The 26,405-nt window shown below is 54.8% G+C and overlaps 2 protein-coding genes across 3 annotated transcripts in view; one reads left to right on the top strand and one right to left on the bottom strand.

Moving 5' to 3' along the window:
• The window catches only part of POLR3H (RNA polymerase III subunit H), an 11,694-nt gene extending 10,435 nt beyond the window's left edge, over positions 1-1,259 (top strand). Inside the window, exon 6 of the mRNA XM_077757950.1 lies at positions 912-1,259. Coding sequence (XP_077614076.1) covers positions 912-965 — 54 coding nt within the window. The 3' untranslated portion in view covers positions 966-1,259. The remainder of the gene's footprint in view (positions 1-911) is intronic.
• Positions 1,260-2,306: 1,047 nt separating this feature from the next.
• The window catches only part of ACO2 (aconitase 2), a 52,198-nt gene continuing 28,099 nt past the window's right edge, over positions 2,307-26,405 (bottom strand). For both annotated transcript variants that reach the window (XM_077757948.1, XM_077757949.1), the window contains exons 2-18: positions 23,663-23,799; positions 19,391-19,649; positions 16,210-16,302; positions 12,999-13,157; positions 12,627-12,777; positions 11,394-11,498; positions 10,343-10,434; positions 9,240-9,345; positions 7,914-8,071; positions 7,621-7,694; positions 7,079-7,190; positions 5,918-6,040; positions 5,509-5,664; positions 4,325-4,516; positions 3,751-3,883; positions 3,180-3,301; positions 2,307-2,811 (exon numbers count right to left, since the gene is read on the bottom strand). In XM_077757948.1, the coding sequence (XP_077614074.1) occupies positions 2,674-2,811; positions 3,180-3,301; positions 3,751-3,883; positions 4,325-4,516; positions 5,509-5,664; positions 5,918-6,040; positions 7,079-7,190; positions 7,621-7,694; positions 7,914-8,071; positions 9,240-9,345; positions 10,343-10,434; positions 11,394-11,498; positions 12,627-12,777; positions 12,999-13,157; positions 16,210-16,302; positions 19,391-19,649; positions 23,663-23,799 (2,310 nt within the window). In that variant the 3' untranslated portion in view covers positions 2,307-2,673. The remainder of the gene's footprint in view (positions 2,812-3,179; positions 3,302-3,750; positions 3,884-4,324; positions 4,517-5,508; positions 5,665-5,917; positions 6,041-7,078; positions 7,191-7,620; positions 7,695-7,913; positions 8,072-9,239; positions 9,346-10,342; positions 10,435-11,393; positions 11,499-12,626; positions 12,778-12,998; positions 13,158-16,209; positions 16,303-19,390; positions 19,650-23,662; positions 23,800-26,405) is intronic.

Here is a 26,405-nt window from a genome sequence, read left to right as displayed (position 1 = left end):
GGGGGGGGGGGGGGGGCCCCTGGGCGGTGGATGGGCGCGGGAGCCGCTGCTTGGACATTCACTCCAGGTTCGCCGCCGCGAACCCCTCTGCCTGCAAATCCGGGTGCAGGTCCGTTTGGTTTTCAGGCAGCTGCTTCTCCCTGGGGAGCCCGCTTCTCAGGTCCCGGGCCAGGGTGTAACACTTGTGAGTGGAGCTGCGTGGCTGTCAGGGAGGGTGGGACAGTCAGACCCCTGACTGACTGCAAGAGGGACGGGGCCCAAGTTGGGGGACCAGCTGCTGATAAAAATGGGCCAAGGGAGAGAGACCAGGGAAGGGGCTTGGGAGTGAGTCAAAGGTGGGGCAACAGGGAAGGAGGGCCCGCAAGGCTGCACCCCTCCCAGACCCTGGGTGGGCGTGAGGTGGCAGGGCAGCTGCGACCAGCCTGATCTGACTTGGGTCCCCTCATGGGGTGAGACGGTGATGGACGAAGTCAGGCACGCTTCAGGGGCTTGCTGGGGGGCTTTTCTGGTCTAACATATGCTGCAGGTTGTTCGCTTTGGGGGCCGCCGTTCTTTGTCAAGGCCATCGCCTCTGCGTGTATTTGGAGGCTGGGGCTCACGATTCCTAGGATTTCCGGCAGGACAGCGCATGTCCAGCACTGGCCTGCCGGTGCCCAAGTTTGGGCAGGCCTGGGGGCGAGGAAGGGTACCCGACTGAGCCGAGGCCTTGGGGCAGGAGGGGGGCGCCTGAGCTGTGTTCGCGTACGGCAGCTGGCGCCCCTGGGCTTCTCGGTCTCCTGGCCATTGCGTGCTCGGGTCCCCATTTCCTCTGCCAGTGCCAGGCGCCCAGAAGGAAGGGCCCCTTTGCCCCCCGAGGTGGCTCAAGCCGTGAGACGGATGACATGTGCCTGTTCTCTGTCTGCCCCTGGCAGGGATCCATCAGCGAGCCGGGCCTGGGCCTCCTCTCCTGGTGGACCAGCAGCTAGCCCTGGGGCTTGGACGGCGGACCCCAGCCCCGGGGAAGGCGGTGCCGCTGACCACGCTGACTGCCGACCTGAAGACCCCACCCCAGCCCCGGGGAAGGTGGTGGCACCAGCTGTGGGGACTACAGCAGCTTCCGCGGGTGCCGAGGAGCAGAGTGTGCACCCCACCAGACTGTCCCCCCGCTTGCCATCCTGGCCCTGCTCCCGGAGCTACCCCTGAAGTCCCACTGTCCCTGTGGACTTCTGCCTCTTGGTGACAGCAAAGTAATAAACAAGGGCAGCATCAGTCAGGGAGGATCCACCTTGTCTCCGTGATCTGAGGTCACCGCGTTGCCACTGCTAGGACAGCGCGTCCTTCCTCTCGCCAGATCACTGCTGAGAAGATCTCCCCCTGGTGGCAGGACGTGGGGGTGAGGGATCGTCGGCATTGCAGGCTCTGGGCTGGCGGAGCCTGGTGGCTCCTAAAGTCACCAAGAGTGAGGGGCTGGCCAGGGGCAGCCGCCACCTGTTGACCAGCATCTTGACCTTTCAGGAACGACCACCTTTCTTCCCACCAGCACATGGAAGGTGGGGGCCTGGGCTTAGCTGGCCCAAGGTCAGGGCTGGTGAAGGGCCATGTCACCCCTCCCACCAGCGGTACAGCTGTCACTTCCAAACCTTGGCCGAGTCAGGAACACCTTGTGGGTCGGCTGGTGATGCCCTCCCGAATGAGGGCAGACACCACGCTGTTGACTCAGCTGAATGAATGGCTTTGCCAGGTTCCTCCCGCCCCATCATTCACTTGTGCACGAACAGCTCGCTTGTTAGAGGTCAGGCAAGTCTTGTGCTGAGGAAGGGCTCTCCGTGGGGCCTGCCTCCTGCTCTGGCCTTGAACTCACACGGGCACCGAGCGTGGAGGTGGAGGTACTGCTGGTGGACGTCACTCCAGGGAGAGTAGTAGCTTGGAACAGTGCTTGTCACCACTTGGTGCTAAGGGGCAGGGAACAGTACACGTCCTAGACCGGCTGTGACCTTGGACAACGTGGCCTCTGAGAAGGGGTCTGTGCCCCGCCTTGGGGTGTTTGGAGGGCTGACTCCACACCCAGGGGAAGGGGGGGGTGGCTCCGACTTGGGCCCAGCCTCCTGGCACCCAGCGGGGAGCCATGTGGGGGAGGCTCCACTGTGGGCGGAAGTGAGTTAGGGCAGGGCACTCAGAAACCATGGAAAGTCACCTCTCACGGATCCTCTGCTACACGTGGCAGGTCAGCCATGGCGTGGTAGTGGGAGCCCCTGCTCACTGGCCACAAAGACCCACCCCGAGCCCTGGAGCTGGGAACGGTACAGACACCACCACTCACACACCGGAACAGTCACTGAGTTTGGATTCTTATTTTCCTCATGTGAGCGTAAGTTTCTTTAAAATTTTTGAGCCACCAGTGAAATGATGAGACGGGAAAAAAACTTTAGATGGGAGTCTTGTCATCAAAAATAAATACAGTTGCATGGAGTTGCTCAAGATCTGAATCAGACTAAAAATGGGAAGACAGGGCTGGAACATTCTTTTAAGAACCCCGCCCCCACCCAACCGTGTGTCCCTCTGCCGGCTGAGGGAAGGGAGGGCAGGAGGCCAAGGCTGGATGGGGGCAGATCCAGTTCTGATGACGCGCAGACTGCCCCGGGGACCCTGGAGCTGGGTCCACAGAGTACGTGGACAGGGTGGCGTGGCCGGACCTTACTGCTGCTGCAGCTCCTTCATCCTGTTCAGGGCGCTACCGGCACGGAACCACTCAATCTGGGTCTCGTTGAAGGTGTGGTTCAGGAGGATGGTCTCCTGCGTCCCGTTGGGGTGCTTGATGATGCATTTCAGGGGCTGAGAGGGAGGGGGAATGGCTCTTAGGAACATGACCCTCGGTTCTGCTGGAGAATCAGAAAGGTAGGGCACCCCCAGAGTGGACCGGCAGGCAGACCCAGGTCTAGGCCAGGTCTGAGCTGGAGTGGCCGTGGTCAGACCCAATGGCAGAACTCTCCGGGCCACGTGGGCCCTGCCAAGCCTGAGCTGGCTCGCCCTCTGTCTCTGGGAAGACACCTCCTTTCTGAGGGGGGTGCCTGGAGAATTTAAGGGCCCTACCAGCTGGAACAAAGGCTCATGGGATGAATAAGTGGGGCCAGAAATGGGTGTAGAAGGAAGGGAAGCGAAGTGGCTGTCCCCGGCCCACCCTCCTTCCCTGGCCCCCTGACCTTGCCAGGAGCGAAGTCTTTCAGGCCCTCGATGGTCAGCTTGTCCACGGGGTGAATCTTATTGTAGTCGGCCGGGTCAGCAAAGGTGAGAGGCAGCAAGCCCTGCTTCTTCAAGTTGGTTTCTAGAAGGCAGAGCCAATCCTCTCTGCAGAGGAAACCTCACCAGCCCAGAGAGCGTCCTCTTCTAAGCCCAGTGAGGGCTCTGGGAGGGGCACCCTAGCCTGCCCTCTGGGGTCCTCCTGCGAGAACCTGCTGTAGGCATGCTGGTTTGGGTCTTGGCCTTCCTGACACACATTCACGATCAGAAAACCATCTGACCATGTGCCCTGGATTCCAGTTGCTTGGGTCTGCAGGTTTGGAAGCAAGACTGGGGCTTCCCGAGATGGGAAGCTGTGGGCACCACACTCGACACGACTCACAAGGGGTAGAGACTATGGTGGGAAACAGGAGCTACGGACATGGCCTGGAAAGCAGGCGTGTGGCTTCAGGGCTGACTCGGCCACCAGCAGGTTGGGTGACCTTGGGCGGCCCGTACAGGAAGTGGGTGTGGCTGGACCCGGCTCTAGCTTACCATGGATCCTGGCGAAGCTCTTGGTGATGATGGCCCGGCCCCCGAGGTGGCGAGGCTCCAGTGCTGCATGCTCCCGGCTCGAGCCCTCCCCGTAGTTCTCGTCTCCAATCACCACCCACCGGATACCGTGTTCCTGTCAGGCAAGCGAGGAGGGTATGAGGGCGAGGAGGCAGTGACCCCTTGCCTGCTGCCCCTGGGCTTCCTGAGGTTCACAGGTCAGGTGGCTAAAAAGGTCCCTCCTTACCCGTTCCCCAAAGAGGGGCTGGTGAGATCAGAGGTGAATTAGGCCCAAATCAGGCCCTGAGGGGACACAGGTGACCAGACACAGGCCCTGGCCATCTGGAAGAGGCCCTGGGAGGTGGTGCAACCTACCCAGGAGTGCTCAGCGTGGAGGCAGGCTTTCAGGGGAAGGCCACAGTGTGGGACTGGAGCCCAGAGCAGGCGTGTACGGGGATGACCCAGGAGCGCCCCCACAGCACCAGGGCGTCCTTCAACTGCAGAGCTGTTGGTGCGGGGTCCTGGAAAGCACCCCTTCCGTGCGCCCCCACCCCTGCCCCTATGGACCGGGACCCACCTTGTAGTAGCGGGCAGTGTCCGGGACAGGGCCAAACTCCTGGGTGACAGCATTGCGCACGGAGTTGGCCTTGCCGTTTTCGATGTTGATGGCACCGATAAGTAGGTTATTGGAGATGTTGTCCAGGTGCCCACGGAACTTGAGCCAGGGGCCGGCAGCGGAGATGTGGTCAGTGGTACACTTCCCTTTGACCTTGGGTGGGTAATAAGAGTGGGTAACAAGAGAGAACTAAGGTCAGGGTGTGCCGTGTGCATAAGTGGATGAAGGGAGAAGCCCTCCTGCAGGCAGGCAGCAGGCCCAGCAGCCGGCCCCAGGAAGGGTGACAAGAACAGCGGATTTGGCTTTGGACACTAGGTCTGCAGGCCTGGTGCTGCCACACTTTGTCCACGAGGGCTCAGGCAAGACCGTCACCTATCCTTCAAAGGCCCTGTGGTGCTCAGGGGCTTGTCCAGGACAGGGCACTCACAAGGACAGAGGCTGGACAGGCAGGGCAGGGGTGTATGCTCACTCACGCTCAGACCCAGGTCCCCACGTAAGTGGTGCCCAGGCTGGAATAAGCTACTGACCTCATGCTGGACACAGAGAAGCCCAAGGATGTGTCCTGCTCCTGGCTGGTGACCAGCTTTTTCTATCATGCGGGCTTAATACTGGCTGTGTCACTGCCTGGAGACTCTTAGTAAACAGCGTGAAATCATGTCTGACGGGTTTAAGGGCTCCGGCCGCACCAGAGCCTTGTGTCTGCTCAGCTCCCACACACGGGCCATGCCAACTAATGCCCAAGGGTGCGAATGAGGGGTTGATGGCTTTTGGAGCCTATCTGGTCAAGCCAGAGGCGCGGACCCTGCTGTGCAAGGTCACGTGTGCCCTTCCTGCCCTCCCTGTGCTGCATCCACTGCCTGTGGCCGCCGGAGGGGGCCGTCACCAGCTGCAGCAGATGGCCGAGAGCCCCAGACACAGCTGGCCAGATCCAGCCCGGCCTGGCACCGGGCGGTGGAGACGGGGCTGTGCATACCCTGGCTCCTCTCTCAGCAGCCACGCCTCCCTCCCTCCCCCGACCCTGGTCCTGACCTTCCTCCCTGGGGCCCAGGCGAGAACACGTGATTTCACAGCCCTTCCTGCTGCCAAGGGGAGGGCCCCCTGACAGGCTGGGACCGTTCTCCCCATCCCCCGCCCGTGTCGCTGACCTTGATGAGGATTTGCAGGTCCTCCAGGTCTTTGCCATCCCACTTGTCAAAAGGCTCCAGGAGCTGCAGGCGCTGGCTGGTGGGGCTCACATCCACTCGCTGCCCGCTGCTGTCCTTGGGAGGGTGCTGGTAGGTGTCCTGCCCAGGGTCAAACTCCTGCAGGAGACAGGGACGTGCTGGGTGCCGAATCCTCAGTCCTCACGCAGACGGGCTCTTGTGTGCCCCGTACCTTCCCCTCTGGTGCAGAGCTGCCTCATTCTTGCTAACTGTGCCATCCTGCCTGCCCGGGGGGGTGACAGGGCCAGGAAGCTGGCATGCTGGGAAGGAGTGCCTTGGCCACACAGCAACAGGCAGGGGCCCACGGCAGGCCTGCAGCAGCTAACAGCACTGGGTGGCAGTGCCTGCTCACCGCTCGGGGAAGCTCGTCTGCATCTGGGGCCTCCAGCTTGAATTTCTTGCCATCCTTGCCTGTCAGGAAGTCGGTCTCTGGGTTGAACTTGAGGGTGCCCGCAATGGCCAGGGCTGTGACAATCTGGAATGGAGGCGGACCACTGCTGGTTAGTACCAAACACCACTCCCATCCCCGACCCTGATGGGAGCCCAGACATAAACTGAGAAGAGCCCATGTATATGTAAGCTCTCCACAGTTCGGTCCTCCCTACAGAGGCCAAAACTGCAAGAACATCTCTGGGAGTGCGGGCCACTGGGCCTGGACCTCCGTGACTTCCTCAGGGATAGTCTCTCCCCTCAGGGGCATGCGCCTGGCACAGAAACAATGCTGTGACAAAAATGTTCCTAAACGGGCAGCAGAAGGGGCACCTGGGTGGCTCACTTGGTTAAGTGTCTGGCTTCATTCAGGTCATGATCTTGCGGGTTCACTGAGTTCGAGCCCCGCCTCAGGCTCACTGCTGACAGCTCAGAGCCTGGACCCTGCTTCGGATTCTGGGTCTCCCTCTCTCTTTGCCCCTCCCTCCCCCTCTTGCATTCTGTCTTTCTCAGAAATAATTTAACATTAAAAAAGGGCAGCTGAAGCAATGGACGGCACCACCTCTTATTTTTAGCAAGTAAAAGTATTTCTGGAACACTCCTTTAAAAAGACAAGAAAGACTGGCCATGTGCTGACAACGGCTGAGGCCGGGAGCACTTGGCTCAGTGGATGTTCATCATAACAACAAGAGGCCCTTTCCAGACTTGCTCACGTAATCCCGAGAGGACCCGGGGCACAGAGAAGGAAAGCGACTTGGCCAAACCCATCCAGCCAGGAAGAGGCAAGGCTGGCATTTGTCCTGGGTGATGATTCCAAGCTCCCGCTTAGGACCATAGCTGGGCCAAACAAGCAGCTGGGGCTCCTGGGACGTGAGGGGGCCAGGCAGGGAGCACTGAGGAAGTAGGACACCTGAGCCCTGTGGCTCTAGGTTTCTGCCCAGACAACCTCTTGCTCTGTGATGCCAACCCTCCCTCAACAGCCCCACGGGTCAGACACCCTGTTCCAGACTGTTTCCCCCACTGACCCGCCAGGGGCAGGGTCCCAGAGGCAGTCCCGGGCTATGGCCGGGCTGCGCAGTCTCACCTCTGGGGACGTGACGAAGGCATGGGTCTCAGGGTTTGCGTCATTGCGGCCTGTGAAGTTCCTGTTGTAGGAGGTGACGATTGTGTTCTTCTCCCCCTTCTTGATGTCCTTTCTGCCAGGTCAGAGATAGGGTTAAGTGTGTCTGCCTGAGTCACCTCCTCCCTGGGACTCAGGCATATAGAGCAGGAGGGAAGCTGGGAGATCACAGGCGTTTGCCTGAGACCGCACCTAAGACAGGGAGCCCAGACTGAAGCCTGAGTTTCCTGACCTGGGGCCACTGCTTCCTTTCAAATGTTTCCATCTGAGCCCCTGGCTGCATCTGGCTTCAGCCAGCAGCCCAGTCAGTCTCACGGCAGGGCTCTTCCTCTTGCTTCCAGCCCAACTTTCCAGTCCTGCCTAGAAAAGTCTAGTGTGCAACAGCCCCGGAAGCTACAGGCCTGGGGCTGAGTCTCTTCTCACCACCCAGTAATGTTTCCCCTCAACAGCTGGGGCTCCATACCCCAGGACACCAGGGGCTGTCCCATCGAAGGTGTGCCTCTCACCTGTCCCACTGGCCAATGCAGGGGCCACAGGCATTGGCCAGGACGATGCCGCCCACTTCCCTTAGGATTTGTGCCTGCGGAAGAGAGGATGGGGAATTGTCAGGGGCAGGCTGGTGGCTGATGGGAAAGGCTGGTTTGGCAGCCTGAGGGATGAAGAGCTGTACCGGAACCCCAGGGTGGCTGTGGGGCACCTGTACCCACCCCGGCTGACAGGACTGTGGCTTGTCCTGCCTGAAGTCACACTGCTCAGCAGTGGGGAGGGGGAGCCAGGGGCCGGGGGAGTGGGCACTCACATAGCCATCCCGCTCAATGGTGGCCCGGATCTGCTCAGAGCCCGGTGTGATGGTGAACTGGGACTTGCACTTAAGTCCATGAGCCAGCGCCTGCCTGGCCACGGCTGCCGAGCGCCCCATGTCCTCATAGCTGGAGTTGGTGCAGCTGCCGATCAGACCTGGTACATTGTGGGTAGTGAGGCCAGGAGTCAAGATCAGAGGTCTCCACCTTACATCAACTATCTAGACTTGGTCAAGAGTTCACCAGCTGTGCTGGGCCTGGGGCTGTTCTAAACGGAGAGAACTTGGAAGCAATCCAGCTGCCTAACAATAAAGGACGGGCTGCTCTGTGGCCCAGCCACTCAAGGGAAGACGATGTGCCAGTGAAATGACACGAACACTGAATCAGAGGGCTCACTCCAGAATATTAACAGTGACCATGGCTGGATGATGGCTTTTAAGAGATGCTAATTTTCCTCTACTTTTGAATATTCTCTGTTTTTTAATTGCTTTATAATCAGGGAGAAATAGAATCATTTTCAAAAATGTATGACAGTTATCCAAAAAGTAAAGACTGGATGACATCACACATTGTTTACAGATATCAACAGTCTCATCAGAACAGCAATTTATTTATAATTAAATCACCAACATTTTAAAATATTCACTTAATCTGAGAAGGGTGAACATGTTACACAGCACTTGTTTTGTGCTGGACACTAAAGAAAGCTCTTTGCACATATTAACTCATCACCTCTCCCAACATCATTAATGGGTAAATACAGTATCACCCTCATTTTACAGACAAGGGATCAAGGCACAGGTAGGTCAGGTAACTTGCTCAGAGTCACCCAACGATGCAGCACCGGAGCCTCCTTCCAAGCGAGGCCGCCTGGCTTCAGGGTCCATGCTCCAGTCACACTGTACTGTGACAGGAGCAGGGGCCCGTCATCCCAACGTGCTAGTGTATCTTTGTAATGTGAAATCAGGCAACGAGGGCTGCTGAAGTTGTTGTGAACAGGGATGATGAAGTGTTTGTAAAGCAAAAACAGACACACATCAGCATGTACACACACACTCAAACAGTGTACCTCAAAGAACTCGTAGAGCTGGTTTCTGGTTGGGGGTTAAGATTAGGAGTCTTTAAAAATTTGTTATGTCAACATGTTCTACAATAAGCATGTTTCTTTTATACCAAGAAAAGGTAATTTTTTTTTAAAAAGCCATAAGGAAGGAACCAACTATTTGAGAAAGTGCCTGGTACCTTTAGAAAGCGCTCAGTGGTAAGCACATGGTTAACCCAGTGGTCTGGAGGCCTGTTAAACCCACAGGGTGCAAGGTACTCACCCACTCGGATGTCCAGAGGCCATCCTTCCTTCTCTGCCACAGTGCCCACCTCTGCTACGGGGTGAGCCAGGTCGGGGGTGAAGGGCCCATTGATGTGAGGCTTCAGCTGAAGGAACAGAGGGAAAGGGGAGGGGCTAAATCTGTTCTTCAGAGGCTGCCTGACTCCCACTCAACCAAGTCCTCACAGAGGACCCGGAAGGCCTACTTATGGCTCAAACCTCAACCCAGGAAAACACCCAAGCAGTGGGCTCTATACAAGCGCCAGCTCCAGGATCCCTCCAACCCCGTAAAGCTGGTATCCTCTCCATTCTGCCGATGAAGGAGATTGCGTGCCTTGCTCAAGGTCACAGAGCTAGGAGGTGGCAAAGGCATGGAATAAGTCAAGGAGGTCAACTTCGTAAGTCCATTATCTCCTACAATGTGATGCTTCTCTAATCTTATGACAAATATAGACCTAAAGCCAGGTACTTTGTGATAATACCAAAACATGCAAACACTTAGCAAAGTGCCTGGCACACCAGCTCTCGATATTCTCAATTATTACTATGTGAACTGATGCATTCAATTCCCGTGGCCACTTGAGATTTTACACATGATAAACTAAGGCCCACAGAGGTTGAGTAACTTGTTCAGGGTCACAGGCTTAAGTGGCAGAGTCAGGACTTAGGATTTGAATTCATGAAGACTGGCTTCAGGGCCTAAACCCTCAAGCACTCCACTTCGCGGCTTCTGCTCCTCCAGCCTGCCTTCCCTCTGGCCTTCCAGATGCTTACTGTGGCCTGCAGGTCTCAGGGTGCCAGACCCTGCCCAGGCCTGGGAACCTTGGGCCGTGACTCTGAATTCTGACAAAACAAACTCCAGGGCAAAATTGTGGTTTCAGCTAACACTGAGGTGGACGTAAACTGAGCCAGTTTCTGAATCGCCAGCCACAGCCAACACTCCCACCCAACCGCAGCCTGATTTGGGCAGCAGTGTGCAGGGGCACTGGGGAACCAAAGGCCCTCAGACTCCTATGAATGGGCAGACAGGACCCAGCAGGGGTCCCCACATGGGGCCTGAATGCCCCACTCTCAAAAATTCCTTGGTCCCACCTCCTTCCTTACCTCATTGAGGTTAATTTCAATCAGTTGGTCATAATGGCAGCCCGGGTCAGGTACCAAGTGATCCTTATATTCATCAGCTAGTTTGGCAATGTCTGAAATCAGTAAGGGAAGGAGATTAAAGCATGTGGAACAGAAAACAGTCATGAGACAGACAGAATGACCAACCGACCGACTATCCATCCATCCAAGCCAGTTACCCGGCACCTGTTAAACCAGACCCTGGACACTGAGCAGACAAAGAAACAATAAAAACAGCACAGGACACAGTGCCTGCCCTCAAGGACCATGCAATCTAATGAAGGAGCTATCAATGAACTGGTATATGATATGATACAACAGACACACACACAGGGACACAGAAGCACCAACCAAGGTTCACAGTCAGGGAAGGCTTCCTGGAGATGAGAAGTGTTGAGTTTTGAAGAAGTTACTTGACAATGAAAGAGAGGCACAGGACTTCCAGGCAGGGCTTCGTGTGCTCAGCACTTGGATGCAACTGGACAAGCTGTCCCCGTGACCCTCTGCCTCTGCTTCCACCAATCACCCTTGCTCATCTCCCTTCCGGAGCTCCAGTTATCCCTCCCACAGGCCCTGTTTCTTCCTCTGAGCCTTAAAGAAGCCAAGCTAGCACCTCAGGGAAACTGTGGGGGAGGCTGGGAAAGTGGTTCTGGTTCCAAATGTTTTTTTCCTTCTCCCAGGCAGGAATCATAAACAGGTCCGTGTCATTCCTGCAGCTTCCTGTAGGGGGCACCAGGGACCAGACCAAAAAGACCCCACACTTTGCCCTCCTTTCAGGTGAAACTAAATTCCAATCTCAAGGCAGGGGGATTTCAAAGTTAGATGCCAGGTCCTTTGAGAAGCTGTTGGAGCTGCAGACACGCTACTCAGAAACACATAACACACATAACTTCATACCCCTTTGGGGGCTTCTCAGGGCCTCTAAAGCCAATCTGGAAACACCAAAGACCCCTGCCCTAAAGGGAAAGGTGTAGCTCAAGGGTCTCCATGCAACATGACTGCTCTGAGGACCGTCCTGCCCCCGCTGGCTCACCCTCCCGGCCTGTCTTGCTCAGGTACTTCTTCATCCTGTGGTTGTAAGGGAATACTGACGTGGTGGCCCCGATCTCTGCGCCCATGTTGCAGATTGTCGCCATGCCTGTAGAGGAACAGAGCTGGTGAGGCTGGCCTAGCAGCTGGATATGGGCCCTATATACCTGCCAGGTGTGCACACGCATCTTCACACCAGGGAGCTGGGGTCACTCCTTCCCTCACTCATGCAGCCATCTAGTGGCAGCAAGCAGACTCGCCCCTCGTGGCCCACAGTTAAAACCAGGGCCAGCGAAGAGAACACGCGGTTCAGCCCCTACCATCCGGGTTCTAGTTCCAGGCCCTTACTGTGTCCACCTTGCAGGTGAGGGAACTGGCTCAGAGAGGTCCAAGGTCATGCCATAAAGCAAATGCAAGTGCTGCCGTTCAGGTCTGGATCCACCTGCCTGACGTCCAGGCGTGCCCTCTTTCAGCCACACCACAGTGTGATGTGGAAGTGTCTCTGAGTCTCAAGTTTTCCAGCAATAAGACTGGAAAGATGTCCACTGTCCTGACCACAGAGCCTCACACAGATATGGCGCACCTTACAGATATCCTGTCTCTTGAGGTTTCTGCGACATGGAACCACGCTTGTTATCAACTTCGGAACTGAGCTGTCCCATGGTAGTAAGGGCTACCTGTATGAGGGAGCCCCGGTCTCTGGAGATGCAAGAGCAGCTGAACAGGAGCCCTGTGGGCCGCTGTGGGGCTGAGGCAGGCACCGGGGGAAGTCTGGACCAGACCATCCCTGAGGCTTATTCCAAGTCTTCCTGCATAGCCTGAGGGCCCAGGCATTGAGGCCAGGTCACCCAGAGTGATGAGAAGGGGCCCGCTGCTACTTGGTCTCACAGCCTAGGAGGTGATAAGTCTAATCCAAGGAAATTGAGTGAGGCTCCAGGGAAGATGTGGGGCCGAATGAAGCCCTGGTTTGGATTCCCCATTCCACTACCCCATCCTCTCTGGGATTCCCTTTCTGGATCACCCCAAGCAGCAGGGAGGTACCTGCCTGACACTGGAAGAGGCCAAGATCTCTTAGACTAGAGGAACCTAATCTCCCCCCACCTCTAGGTGTCCATCAAGTCCCCAGACTAGATGGATACTCAGGGGAAGGCCACTGACTCCTTCCATGGACCAACTACTATAGCCCCATCAGGCCCTACACAGGCTGCAGGCCGCGTTGCACACCCGCCCTTCTCACCAGTGCAGGAGATGGAGTCTACGCCGGGCCCGTGGTACTCCACAATGGCGCCCGTGCCACCCTTCACTGTGAGGATACCCGCCACCTTTAGGATCACGTCTTTGGGGGAGGTCCAGCCGGAGAGCGAGCCCGTCAGCTTCACACCAATCACCTTGAATAGGAGGGGGGACAGCAGTTACAGGCACTATGTGCCATGCTCCAGCCAGGAAGCCAAAGCATCTGCCTGCCAGATCCCCATTTCTGCTTATTTACCCCAGCCTGTCCCTGCAAAGAGACTGGGGTCTGAACTATTCCCTCATCCCTTTTGGGGTCTCACAGGCTCCCATTCATCCCCACCAACCACCCCTGAAAGAACGCTTCCCCACTCCTCACCTTGGGGCACTTCAGCTCCCAGGGGATGCCAGCCATGACATCCACTGCATCAGCACCCCCAACTCCGATGCAGATGCCCCCCAGGCCACCGCCATTGGGGGTATGGGAATCAGTACCAATCAGAAGAACCCCAGGGTATGCATAGTTTTCCAAAATGATCTGGAAAAAAGCAAAACAAACCCAAGATTTTCAGCTTACAAGCTGTCATCAGAGAATAGAGGTGGGGACCAAGAGGGGTCTGCAAAACTGCCCCCGGGCCATCCCCAGGCACACCTCCAGGACAGGGCCCCTCGGGTGTGGCTGTAACCCGAGCAAAGGAGGTCAGAGAAGCGAACGGTTCCATGAACGGTCAGGCCTGACTATCATGGAAACCCCAGGGCCCCTGGCCTGGGACGGACCTCTCCCAGCACACCCAGCAAGGTGCAAGTGGTACTGACTCTCGGAACGCAGAGAATTAGAAGACTGGTTTCTCCCCAGGAGGGCGGCAGCTGGCTGGGAGAAAAGGCCAACATGGAGGAAACTCTGAACAAACAACTGTTGGATAGGACACTGCTCAGCTGTTTCATTTCTCTGGCCTCCTTGCCCCGGCCACAAACGAAGATTTAAAACTAGTTAATCTTGGGGCGCCTGGGTGGCTTAGTGGGTTGGGCATCTGACCCCAGCTCAGGTTATGATCACATAGTTTGTGGGTTTGAGTCCCACATGGGGCTCTGTGCTGACAGCTCAGAACCTGGAGCCTGCTTCAGATTCTGTGTCTATCTGCCCCTCCCCCGCTCACACTCTGTCTCTATTAAAAAAAAAAAAAGACATTAAAAAAATAAGATAAAATAAAACTAGTTAATCTCTAAGGCTCCTCAAGGTGTTAAAAGTTTGATCCATGAAGACCAGACACACAGAATTCAGTGTGGTCTACAGAGTACAGACCAGGAACATGGCCCATGTCCAAAAGGGAGAGGGACCTTGGGTCTGTACTAAGGAAAGCGTCACAATGAAGTTGGCTGCGCCAGTGACCTCTGCGGTCAGCCGGATATGGCTGTGTGGATGGGGGTGTGGGTGAGGGATTAGTGTACTTTAGTCTGGACTAATATCTAGAACATAAATCTGGAAATTCAGCCACCCTTGGGGTGCCCCAGCTGGCTCAGTGGGTACAGCATGCAACTCTTGATCTCAGGGTTGTTAAGTTTGAGCCCCATGCTGGGTGTAGAGATTACTTAAAAGAACAAGATCTTTTTTTTTTAATTTTTTAATGTTTTTTTAAAAATTTATTTCTGAGAGGGGCGCCTGCGTGGCTTAGTCGGTTAAGCGTCCGACTTTCGCTTAGGTCATGATCTCGTGGTTCGTGGGTTCGAGCCCCACGTCGGGCTCTGTGCTGACTGCCAGCTCAGAGCCTGGAGNCCCTGCTCACAATGTCTCTCTCTCTCTCTCCTAGAAATAAATAAAAAATATTAAAAAAAAAAATTTATTTCTGAGAGAGAGAGAGAGAAAGAGAGAGAGAGCATGAGCAGTGGAGAGTCAGAAAGAGAGGGAGACACAGAATCTGAAACAGGCTCCAGGCTCTGAGCTGGCTGTCAGCACAGAGCCCAACGCGGGGCTCGAACCCACGAACCGTGAGATCATGACCTGAGCCGAAGTCAGACGCCTAACCAACTGAGCCACCCAGGCGCCCCTAAAAGAACAAAATCTTAAAAAACAAAAACTCAGCCTCCATCTGCACAACACATGTGCACGCCAAGGACTCACTCCGCAGCCACCTGGCCCCAGGCCCAGAGCTAGAAGGGAATAAATAAGCCACGGTCTCCATCCCCAGAGCGCGTGGTCCGGTGGGGGAAGCACCTGGCACATCCTGTGGTCATCATGTGAAGGGTCCCACAGAGGATCACACAAGGGGGCTCCAATGCCAGGCACCGGGGAGGACCACACGGGGGCACACGGGGAGGGGCTTCACAGAGGTGACCGAAGGCAGAGATGTGGAGAAGGAAGGATGTGCCAGGCCTGGGCACAGGAGGCTCAGGGCAGAAGGAAAGAGGTTAAGGTTTCACTTGGGAGACTGGTCTGGTAGATTAAAGCTGCCGATGGCCTGACATCAAGGGAGAGAGAAAAGCAAAGCTACACAGAGATCACATGATTCCTGGGAATTTTCTTCCTAAAGGAACAAATCTATCAGGCTGTACACTTAGCTGGTGGCCAGCGGCAGGTGTGAGGTGCCATCACTCATAGCCCCATGAGCTGCCAAAAAGTCCTGGGCGTTTGGAATGAGGTGGAAAGGGGGACACCTGGGACTGGGGGGCCCTTCTTGATAAAGTCCGAAGCCGGATCTACTGACTCCCTAGCCCTGCTGTGGAGAGGCTTCCTAGCCCCCGCAGACTGACGGGACCTGACGTTCGCAGGCAGTCCCCTCCTGGCAAGGGCAGCGTTTTGAAAAGGGCAGAGCAGTGACCCATGGGCTCTGGTTTCAGAGCAGGGCAGTGCTGGGAGCCCACGCAGGGTCGGATTACAGCCTGACTCAGCTCATCTTGAAAGAGGGATGGAGGTGGGGAGAAGGGGCACCTTGGGAAGGTGCGGAAGAGTCAGGTCTCACACGTACGGGATGGATGGCAAAAGGGCACACAAACGAGCGCCCCACACACACCAGTCACCCTGGATGAAAACTGAGCACCTATCTCCTCAGAAACAGGCGCACACAAAATCGCCCATCAGAAGAAAATCCATCCTTCAGGAGACCCCAGAACTGGCAGAAACAGCCACATGACCTATGGTNGCCCCCGAGGAGCGCTGTGTGCACTGAGGGGAGACTCCTTGGTGTGACAGGAGGCAGGCCGGCAGCATGCAGTGCGGAGCACTAGCTCTGGGGCCAGACTCCTGGGTCAGCCAGCTGTCCCTGGGCATGGGGATTAACTCCTTTGCGCCTCAGTTTCCTCATCTACACAGCGTAGATCATGAACGCACCCACCTCACAGAGTTGTGGTGAACAGTGAGTAACTTAGTATCTGTCGAGTGCCAAGTCTAGTGCCTGCCACACAGAATGTGCCCATCGAATGTGAGGCACCCACGCAACAAGGAATAACGTTTGTGGAAAAAAGCAACACAAAAAATAATACAATCCCCCACCCCAACCCTCCCGAGCCTCGGGCCTCCTGTTCTACAGGCCAGAAGATGCTCCCTGGTTCCCTCAGGTCCCCTCCCCCAGAAGGGCAGCCAAGCCCTGCTTTACCTGGTGAATGATTCCAGAGCCAGGCCTCCAGAAGCCCACGCCATACTTGGCACCCGCAGTTGCCAGGAAGTTATACACTTCCTGGTTTATGTCCTAGTGAGACAAATCAATAACCAAAGCATGAGTAACATGGTTTGTGTCTGGGACGGCCCTGCTTACCCACCCCCGACTCTGAAATGCTGGCACTATGAAGGCAGGCCCTCTCCTGGAGGTCTTCTACAAATAATTCCAAAAGGGCTTGGATGTTGGCTCAGTCTCAGCTGGCTGGTCTGGGGAGAAAAGCAAGGAAGCAGGGACGGAGCCTCAGTTCTGTGACACCTGGCCAGGGAGCGGTTCTGGAACAAGTCCCTTCCCTACCCTTATCTTAGTTTCCTTATTTGTAGAAGGAACTCAGCTACATCATCTCCAAGGGTCCCTCTGGCACTCAAGTCCTCAGCCAAGGCCAGCAGTGAGGGGCACACCCACCAGGACCATCTAACTGGGATATGGTGTTGGGGGAAGGGGCTGTCAAAGGGAAACAGAGGGATCAAGTGGACATTCCAGCTCTGCTGTAGCTCGGGCAAGGTGTTGTTTCTCCATCTAAGCCTCAGACGCCTCATTTGAGGCAATTTCAGATTCTGGATATTTACTGAATGCCCACTGCACTAAATATCCTCACAATCCATCCCAAGAAACAGGGAAGGTATTGTCATCAAGGCCATTTTACAGATGGAAAAACCAAGGCTCAAAGGTGAAATATCTTGCTAGAGATCCCAGAATTAAATCCCAGGGTTTGAAACCAGGCCTGTGCAACCACATTGTCTGAGAGCTGCATTCTAATATAAAATAAAGCCACCTCCCCTTATAGGGAAGAGGGCGCCTCACAACACCAGCGTCTGGCATGTTGTAGGGGCTCCCTACTTGATAATGTGTTTGATGGGCCCCAAACGAAAGACTGTCAAATGGACCATGTTCTGAAATGCAGGTTTCGACAAAACAACGGGCCGGGCCGGGCCCACTCTGCCTGGAATTTAAAGGTGACTTCCTCGGTGGGCATGAACGGCTTCCCAGCTCAGCTGATGTGAGGCCAGGGTTTATCGGGAAGACACGGCACACTCCTGGGCAGGGAGACTCAGTGACGAAAGGGATGGGACCATGGCGGGCTGCAAAGGGTCCCAAAGGAGGAACGAGGCAGTGAGACCTGCTGGCCTCTGGGCACGGGAGAGACTCACGCTCCAAGGCAGAGGGACTCGCTGTCACCTCCCTGGGCCCTCAGTAAAACACCCTCAAGACCATGCAACCCCTTTCATCTAAACTCCAGCCCAACCATGTGTCCTTCTAAGGCCTGTCTGGTACCCCAGGCAAAAGAATAGCACACAAAAAACTTGGGGCCCAGAGACATCTCGCTCTGATTAATAATGAAATAAATATGCCAGCTTCCTCCTTCAAATCCGTCACCTGTAACATGGGTACCCAGGGCAGGAGCAGTGGCTGTGTTCTGGGTTGTAAAGAGGCAGGCGTGGCAGAGGACAGAGTTGGGCAGCAGAGTCTCCGGCTAGGTTACCCTGGATAGGTCATTCGGCATCTCTGGGGCCCCGGCCAGAGGGACTCTTTATTTACAAATATATGTCAATNCTACCGCCCTCTCTTCCACCCAGAGCCCCAGCCTCCTGGCCCTCTTTCAACTCCACAAATGCATCCAGTTGCTTCCTGCCTTGAGATCTTTATATACACTGTTCTGCCTAGAATGTTCTTCCTCAAGTTAATACCAGCTTATCTGCAAAGGTTTTTGCTTACATATCACGTCCTAAAGAGGCTGTCCCTTTCCCCCAGAGTCTAAACTGAATGTCTTTCTTACACTCTTATGGTCCTATGTCTTCCCTTCATAACATTTATAAACACTGGCAATTGCCTATTTGTGTGATGATTTAACATGACTCTCCCTCCTTGTTCAAGAGGGCAGGGCCCGTCTTGTTCGCACAGAATCCCCAGCATCTAGCACAGTACCTGATATACAGTTAGTGTTCAATAAACAATTGTCAAATAAATGAGTAACTGAGCCCTGAAATCCTGGATTCTGTGAATCTCATCTCCAGAAGGCAGATTCTGAATCCATAAACGGAGGGCCAGACCCTGAAGGCGGTGGTGGCCCTGCTGGGGGCAGTCATCTCGGGGCGGCTCCCAGCCAAGCCCAGCTCCCGGCACCGCAGGAGCCCCTGGACCGCGACCATCCCCACCACGGCTGACACGGAAACCTCTGGCCCAGCGGGCTGGGCTTTCAGCTGAGTAGAAAAAGAGCCACCAGCAACCAGGACACAAACTGGCAGGGCAGGGTAGGAAGACAGGGCTCCAGTGGGAAAGCTGAGCGATTCCCATGGGTCTGAGAGGCGCTAAAGCTCCGCTGACCCTGAAGCTGGAGCACTTTCAAGGGCAACCTTGCCGGCATTCAGCTCCTGCCAGCGGCCCCCGGGAGGGAGCCCCTTCCACTGCGGGGTGGGGGGTGGGGGTCCAGAGCTGGCAGAGGAACAGGTAGAGGGGCCCCAAGCAGAGCCTGGGGGGAGGAGCAGGACGGGATTTCATTAGGGAGGGTGTGAGGAAGTTAAGGAAAAAACTACTCACCGTGGCATACAGCCCCTGCTACATCGTTAAGCAAACTCCCAGAAGAAAGCCCCCGGAGGCCAGTAAGACAGGGCGCTGGGGACATGGCGCTGGCCCCAACCACGTCCCCACGCAGCCGTGGGACCTCAGTGCAGAGGGCCTCGGCCACCTCGGATGGACAACGAGCCCCACCACACACCTGCCTCCCTGGTGGCATCCTCGGGGCTTGGCCGAGCGCGTGAGCGAGCGCACAGCTACCCCGGCAGAGAGGGAGCCACAAATGACCCTCTGCGGAGCAGCTGGCGACCTGTGTCACAGCCTGCTGTTTCTAATGTGACAGAAAAATAACCACACAAAAATACCTACAATGTGGTATGATTAAGGACAATTTGGGTTTTGTTTATTTTTAGGCCTTCTGGGCTTTCTAACATCTTCACAATAAGCAAATGGTATTTTCAGAGTCAGAAAAGAGCAAAGATGTTTTTAAAAAGACTGAACCAAAGAACCTGTTAGAACTGGACAGTGATGCCCAAGCTCAAGGGCTTTGCCTCTCATCCCATGTCACAGCCACCCACCCCCAACCCCGATGCCGGCTTCGGCTCACCTTGGCCCGACGCAGGTCTTTCTCACCCCCAACCTGGGCCTCGATCAGGTGATCGCAGTGGATGGTGGACGGCACTGCCACCTTGGGCAGCCCGCTGCTGATGAACTGCAGCATGGCCATCTGGGCCGTGGCGTCCTGCATGGCCACACGGTCGGGCCGCAGCCGCAGGTACGTCTTGCCCCGCTCGATCTCCTGCTTGGCTGGGTCATCCAGGTGTCCATATATGATCTTCTCTGAGAGGGTCAGAGGCCGGTTCAATCTGCAGGAAGAGGAAGGGGTGCCGGCTGCATGATGCCCTGCCTGCCTCTCTGTCACCTGGCAACTTTGAGGGTGGGCACGAATCCATCCCTCTGGCACTCGGCGCTCACCAGGTGCTCCAATATGACTTGATGAATAAGGAATGACAGCATCACCAGAGGTGAGCAGGGTGGACATCTGCCTTTCCAGCATATGGATCACTACTATCTGACGAACACCTACTACATGTGTGCCTCTATTTACCCCTCACTGTATCCCTGTCATTTAGTTAGACAAGCAAGAGGGAAGGGAGGCTCAGCAGACTGGTGGGGATCGCTCAAACTCACAGCCAGGGTCTTGCTCTGGATCCTCTAATTCTCTGTCCATGGCCACCTCCCCTGTGCCCTCAGCCCCACTACGGTACCGAGGATCCCACCAGGAGCCCCCAACCCACAAATGCAGTCTGCTGCTTACACTACTGTGCTGAAGCCCTTCCCATTAGCCCCCTGGTCCAGCGCCGTTCACCCAGCACTGCTGTCAGCTCTCAACAACAGACACCCCGCTGCCCCCCGCCCCCAGCCCCTCACGAGACTCTCCTCTTAGCCCTGCCCCTCCCTTCCCCGTCAGGGCCAAAGTGGCAGTCCGACCCTGGCTCCTGGGGAGGCACATGCCCCTGCCAGGCCTCAGGCGGCCTCCTCCTCGGCAGCCTCCCCCAAGGCCAACTGAGCTCAGTGCAGGTCAACCCTCAACCACCCACCGAGGCTCCCTGCTGCCACCCACGCAAGCGGGCTGCCCAGTACTGCAGAGCAGCCTCCCCTCTGCCCGCCACAGCTGCCCCGGCTGGACCTCACCCTTTTCCTCCCAAACCTGAGGACTCCCGGGAAGGGGTGCAGTTCCACTCACACCCAACGAGCCAGGAGAGAAAAAAGTATCAGACTAAGGAGTCAGAGGCTCTGGGTTTAGCCCTGACCCTATTACTAAACCCACTGGGTAACCAGAAAAGCCACCACTCTTCTCAAGGAGCTCGCCTCCCCACCTCTCAAGTCCAGGGCTTGGCCTGGACTAAGGTAATAGATGGTGCTCCTTCGGCACTTGTTTTTAAACAGCCTCCCCAAGGTGTACCGGCCAGTCATGAACTGCGCATATTTAAAGGACACCACTTGCGAAGTCTTGACATAGCGACACGCCTGTGAAATCGTCACCATGGTCAAGATAATGAACACATCCCCCAAGCATCCAGTGACCTGCTTTCTGTCACCACAGACTCATTTTCTCAGGGCACTTGCTCTTCACTCAGCACGGCTTGTATGCACGACACCACAGCCTCACGATACAGATGAGGACACGGAAGCCCCGCGAGGTAAGGCAGCCCCAGGTCGTGTGCTGACAAGTGGCAGAGCCAGAATGCAAAGGGCCAAACAGCATGGCTCTGCTCTCCATGCTCTTTATCTATATAGTTTTGTTCTGTTTTGTTTGTAGTAATCTCTACACCCAATGTGGGGCTTGAACTCACAACCCCAAGATCAAGAGTCGCATGCTCCACCGATGGAGCCAGCTGGGCACCTCATCCATGCTCCTTAAATTGCCCCATACTGTCCCTCCATAATGCCTGGAAACTCAGAACCCAGCCTCCAGGAAGTGTTCGACTTCTGTCATTACTGTTATTGCCACTGCCACTGGGACTCTGCTGGGAAAGCAGAGAAACTTCCTTCCGATGACCTGGGTTCTAGCTCCTCACCCCCACATTTATCTAACCCCTCAAGAGCAAGAGCCCCCTAAGGAGCTAGCTCTGTGGGCGATGGCAGAGCAAGTGGCAATTCTGAAAATCTCTACAGTTCCGCTGTCATGAGAACCTTGAATAAAAATAGCACTGGCCTGAGGTACACCATGCCCCGCTTTATGGCAGCATCTCCAAGGCTGGGGTACGGGCAGTGACTCACTGCACAGAGCACAGCCCCCCTTTCTGGGCCCCAGGGGAGATGGAAAATAGCACATGGGCTTTAAAACCAAAGACCTTGACAGCAAATGCCCAAAGTTGTACAAAAAGCCTGACAACGACAAAAGCCTAAGGACATGTTCCTCACCACATTTCCTTAAGGATTAACTAAGGATGGCAAAGTGGGTCCTCTACGTCCATCTGTCCCTCTGCTAAACTGGATGACACAGACCTAGTTTCCCAAGAACAGAACTGGGCTCCTTCTGTCACAAACACAGAATAGAGTTTGGAGAAAGAGTCCCTCTGCAAGTCCCCCGGCCTTCTAAATCTTTTTTATGTTTGTTTATTTGAGAGAGAGAGAGAGAGAGCGAGTGCGCGTGAGCACGAGTGAGAGAGCCACCCAGGGAGAGGCAGAGAGGGAGACACAGAATCTGAAGCGGGCTCTAGATCCTGAGCTATCAGCATAGATCCTGACACGGGGCTCAAACTCAAGAACCACGAGATCATGACCTGAGCTGAAGTTGGATGCTTAACCGACTGAGCTACCAAGGCACCCCAAGTCCCCTGGCCTTCTAAAACAGCCTTATATTTTCTTCCACTGATCTGTTTTGAATAGCCTCACTTCTAACAAGCTCCCAGGTGGTGCTGATGCTACCGACTCACAGACCACACTGGGAGGAACAGGGCCCATACCACTGAACGGGGATCAGGGCCCGGGGGGTTGGTAGTTTAGCTTCCAAGGCGGGGAGCCTGGCTGGGCTGGCTCAGTCGTTGGAGTGTGCGACTCAATCTTGGGGCTATGGGCTCAAGCCCCATGTTGGATGTAGAAGTTACTTAAAAATAAAATATTTTTAAAATAAGTAAATAAAAGCTTCCAAAAGGATTCCAACGTGCGGCCTAGACGAAACCCAAGAGAATGCTAGAACAAACACTGGGAGGCAATGGAGCCAGACAGACCTGGCTTGAGTTTGGGTCCAACCACTCAATAGATGTAGGACCTCAGACCGGGTACTTCCACGATCTGACACTAGATTTCCTTACCTGCAAAATGGGGAAATAGATATAATAACAACCAGTAGGGGTTGTTGAGAAGACAAAAAACGTATGTGAAGTGCCTAGAATAAACTGCACACTCAGGAAGCCACTATTATTACAGTTGTCCTTGACGACCATTAGTCAGTTCTTACTATAATTAGGTGATGCCATGTGGGAGGCTGCTGGAGATAAAGACTACGACGGTCCCTACCCTTAAAACCAAAGTGAGGACACTAGTACAGAAGCAGCAAAGCGGCCGCAGCAAGGGAGCGTGGGAGTATGGTCAGAGCATGGGCCAAGGGCAGGGAGACTCACCGTGCGGCCCTGGGCAAGCTGCTTCTCCACCTGAGCCCGTCCCTCAGCTATAAACGGGTATCCTCGGATCTGTTCTCTTACTCCTAGGGTCACGGCCACCAGGTGGGTGAGAGCCCAGCCTATCTAGGGGCCCAGGGGCAGTGCTGGTTGCTACGTACTACCAGTCCGCACGCCTGGTCCTCTTGTGGCATCATCCTTCCAGCGCCAGCACCTGGCCCAGGACCCGGGACACAGGACAGCAGTGCAAAAGTGGTTGCCATTTTACCAAACGAGGGAAGAGGGGCCAGGAAAAAAGATATGCTCAAGACCCTCCTTAAGTTTTCTTCTGGGTCTCAAGGCTGAGCTCTCCTCTAGGACTACACACTGAAGAGGAAATACAGATATTTCTCCAGCCTGTGGGCCTGGTGGATCCAGGAGGGCCAGCTCAAGGTCAGCAGTCCGTCTTGGAAAGGGTAGCTGGGAGGTTCAGGCACAATGCCACAGAGTGTCTGAGACCTTCCCTGTGGCCCAAATCACTAGGTTTCTGGTAAGAGATCTTTTCTTGGCAGAGAAGACTGAGGCCCACCACTAATCTGCAACGTCCCTTCCTCAGCAGGGAACTTTGTACCCTAAAGGCCGCGATCCTACCGCCATCACCAACCATCCATTGCCAAGCACCTCCCGTGCTACCTGAAAGGGGCAGGAAGCAGAAGCAGCCCTGTGATGGTCTCTACAGCTCCCCACACCAACCCCCACCCCCGGAGCCTTACCTTTTGCGAACAATGTCAATGTTCTTCTCTAGCAGGTCATATTGGATGTACTCATTGGGCTCAAAGTGGCTCATGGCCACCTTGGCCCGTTGGCACAGGACTGAGGCCACATGGTACTGCCGTACACCGAGAGCTTTCTGCAAAAAGAAAGACAACAGCGACTGTCAATGAAGTATTTAGGGTGGCCCACCCCAGAGGACAGCTCGTGTGGTGAAAAGAGCAAGAAGAATCAAGAGCTCACCAGTGACTGCAACCTCCGTGTCCTCCTCTGAGACAGAGGGTGACAGAGCAGCCATAGGAACACAGCCCGTGGCAGGAGATAGTGCAAGAGATTTGTAGTCAGAATTGCTGGGATCAAAGTCAAGTTCTATCAACTTAAAAGAATCCCCATCATCTGAGCCCCAGAGGAAACGGGCAGTGGGGCTGTCACTGGCTACAGTGATCACCCAGGGCCACTGGGATGCTTAGCTACGTGGAGGTCCTCACGAGGCTGTAAAGCACTGTCCAAATCATAGCTATCCCTCTACCTGCACAGTATGTTCCTTGAGGGTTGGGATCAAGCCGTATTATACGTCTTACTTATTTCTGTGTCTGGACTACCTGGCACGTAACAGAGATTTGATGAATAATTATTGAATGGATGGAAAAATGAGGAAAACGCTGTGCATGAGTTTCAGACGTTTCCTTATCCGTCCAAAAGGTGGCCCCCTTGAATGTGCAGTGGACTGACTCCCTCCTAATGGCTGGAAGGAGGCATAAGTGAGGCTATGTGGCTCCAAGACTGGTCATGAAAGGGCAGCGTGGGCCTAGCTCTCCCTCTGGCTGTTTTAGGAGAAGACATTACTGTGTTGTTAAGACACTGAGACAGTGCCGGGAGAGGTCCACTTAGGGAGGAGTTGAGGCTTCTTGCCAACAACCAACACCATCTCCCACGAGAGGGCTGCCGTCCAAGGCCAAGCCATCAGGTAACTGCAGCCCTGACCAAAGTCTGCACTGCAATTTCTTGAGTGACCTCGAGCTAGAACCACCCCGACAAGCCACTCCCAAACCTGATCCACAGAAACTGTGAGAGGGAATGTTTATTGTTGTTCTAAGCCTTTAAGTGTGGGGACAATGTGTTCTGAAGTGACAGATAAATGTTATGCTGGGGTCTGTTAGTTCATTTTAAACTGTGATAACCTTCACAGGGTACACTGTGATCAGGGAAGAATAAAGGAACCAAAAAAAAAAAAAAAATTAGGGAAAGAAACGGCTGCTTCCCTTCCCGGTGATGCTCCCTGTCTAGAGCAGAGGGTCATACTGAGGCAAAGCTTCAAGCCACCACCCCAGGCCGTCTTCTTCATATCACCAGAACATTCAAATCCAAGCTCTACCAACCCCGGCACCTGAACCAGTACAAGGGCACAGCTGCCATTTCTTGTCACTCATTAGTGACAGCCAACCACCCTGACCACCATCCACCTGCCCACCCTTGCCTTCCAGCAAGAGGTCCTCACTATCTGCCCCCCGTGGTAACAGATGACACAGCAAAGGACTTTCGACAGCCTGGGCCCGGGAAGAACATGGCAGACTGCGGCCACAGCTCTGACGGCGGCTGTGACAGCGGGGCCCCAGCACGAGGCGGGGGAGTGGGGAGACCACAGCCTCAGTCGGGCAGCCAGTTACTAACTAAACATCTCAGTCAATTCACCCTTAGCATTGTTCCTTCACAGAGCTACTGTGGGGACCAGGAGAGGTTACATAAAGTACTTGGCACAGTGTCTATTATTACCCCTTGTAGGAGAAAGCATACAAGCTGTTCTGCAACTTGCTTTTCCTATTTACCAACACAGCTTAAGTGTCTTTCCAATGTCTGTATACAGATCATTCTTTTTGGAAAATAACTATTCTAAGCTTAAGTTTCCCTAGAAATAAAAATAAACGTAACAAGAGGGGTGCCTGGGTGGCTCAGGCAGTAAAGCGTCTAACTCTTGATTTCTGCTCAGGTCACAATCCCATGGTTTGTGAGATCAAGCCCCGAGTCAGGCTCTGCGCTGTCAGCACAGAGCCTGCTTAGAATTCTCTCTCTCCCGTTATGCCCCTCCCCTGCTTGTGTGCATATGCACTCTCACTCTCAAAATAAATAAACTTAAAAAAAATAAATAAATAAATGTAACAATAGCTAGTGTCTGGCCCAGAGTAGGTAAAACAATTAGCTGTAATCAGAACAATAGTGTAGAAAAAAGGTAAAATCCCAGATTCTCTATAGCAAGGGAATACTTAAGAATCCACAGACAGACATCAGAATCTGAAAAAGAGGCTGGGGGCACCTGGGTGGCTCAGTCGGTTGAGCATCCAACTTCAGCTCAGGTCATGATCTCCCAGTTCATGGGTTCAAGCCCCACAATGGGCTCGCAGAGCCCACTCTGGATCTTCTGGCCTCCTTTCTCTACCTTTCTCCCACTCGGTCTCTCTCTCAAAATTAAAAAAAAAAAATTTTTTTTTAAGTAGGTTTAAAAAAAATGCTGACTGCGGGGAAAAAAAGACAACACAGTATGTTCTCATATAGAATACAATCTACGGGTAAGAGAAAAATATTTACTAACGCCCAGTGATGCCGGCACTGTGCTAAGCACTTTGCGTGTATTACATCACCTCAGCCTCACAGCCACCCAGCGAAGCGGCTCCTGTGACTAGTCCATTTTCCAAGTGAGAAAATGGAGGCTTGCGAGAAGTAACCAAGGCCACAGCGTAGCAAGCAGGA

The sequence above is a fragment of the Crocuta crocuta genome, unplaced genomic scaffold (genome assembly GCF_008692635.1).
Source record: "Crocuta crocuta isolate KB4526 unplaced genomic scaffold, BGI_CrCroc_1.0 scaffold143, whole genome shotgun sequence".
Classification (NCBI taxonomy): domain Eukaryota; kingdom Metazoa; phylum Chordata; class Mammalia; order Carnivora; family Hyaenidae; genus Crocuta; species Crocuta crocuta.
The sequence above is the reverse complement of the archived record's forward strand: the minus strand, read 5'-3'. Positions and strand labels throughout refer to the sequence as shown.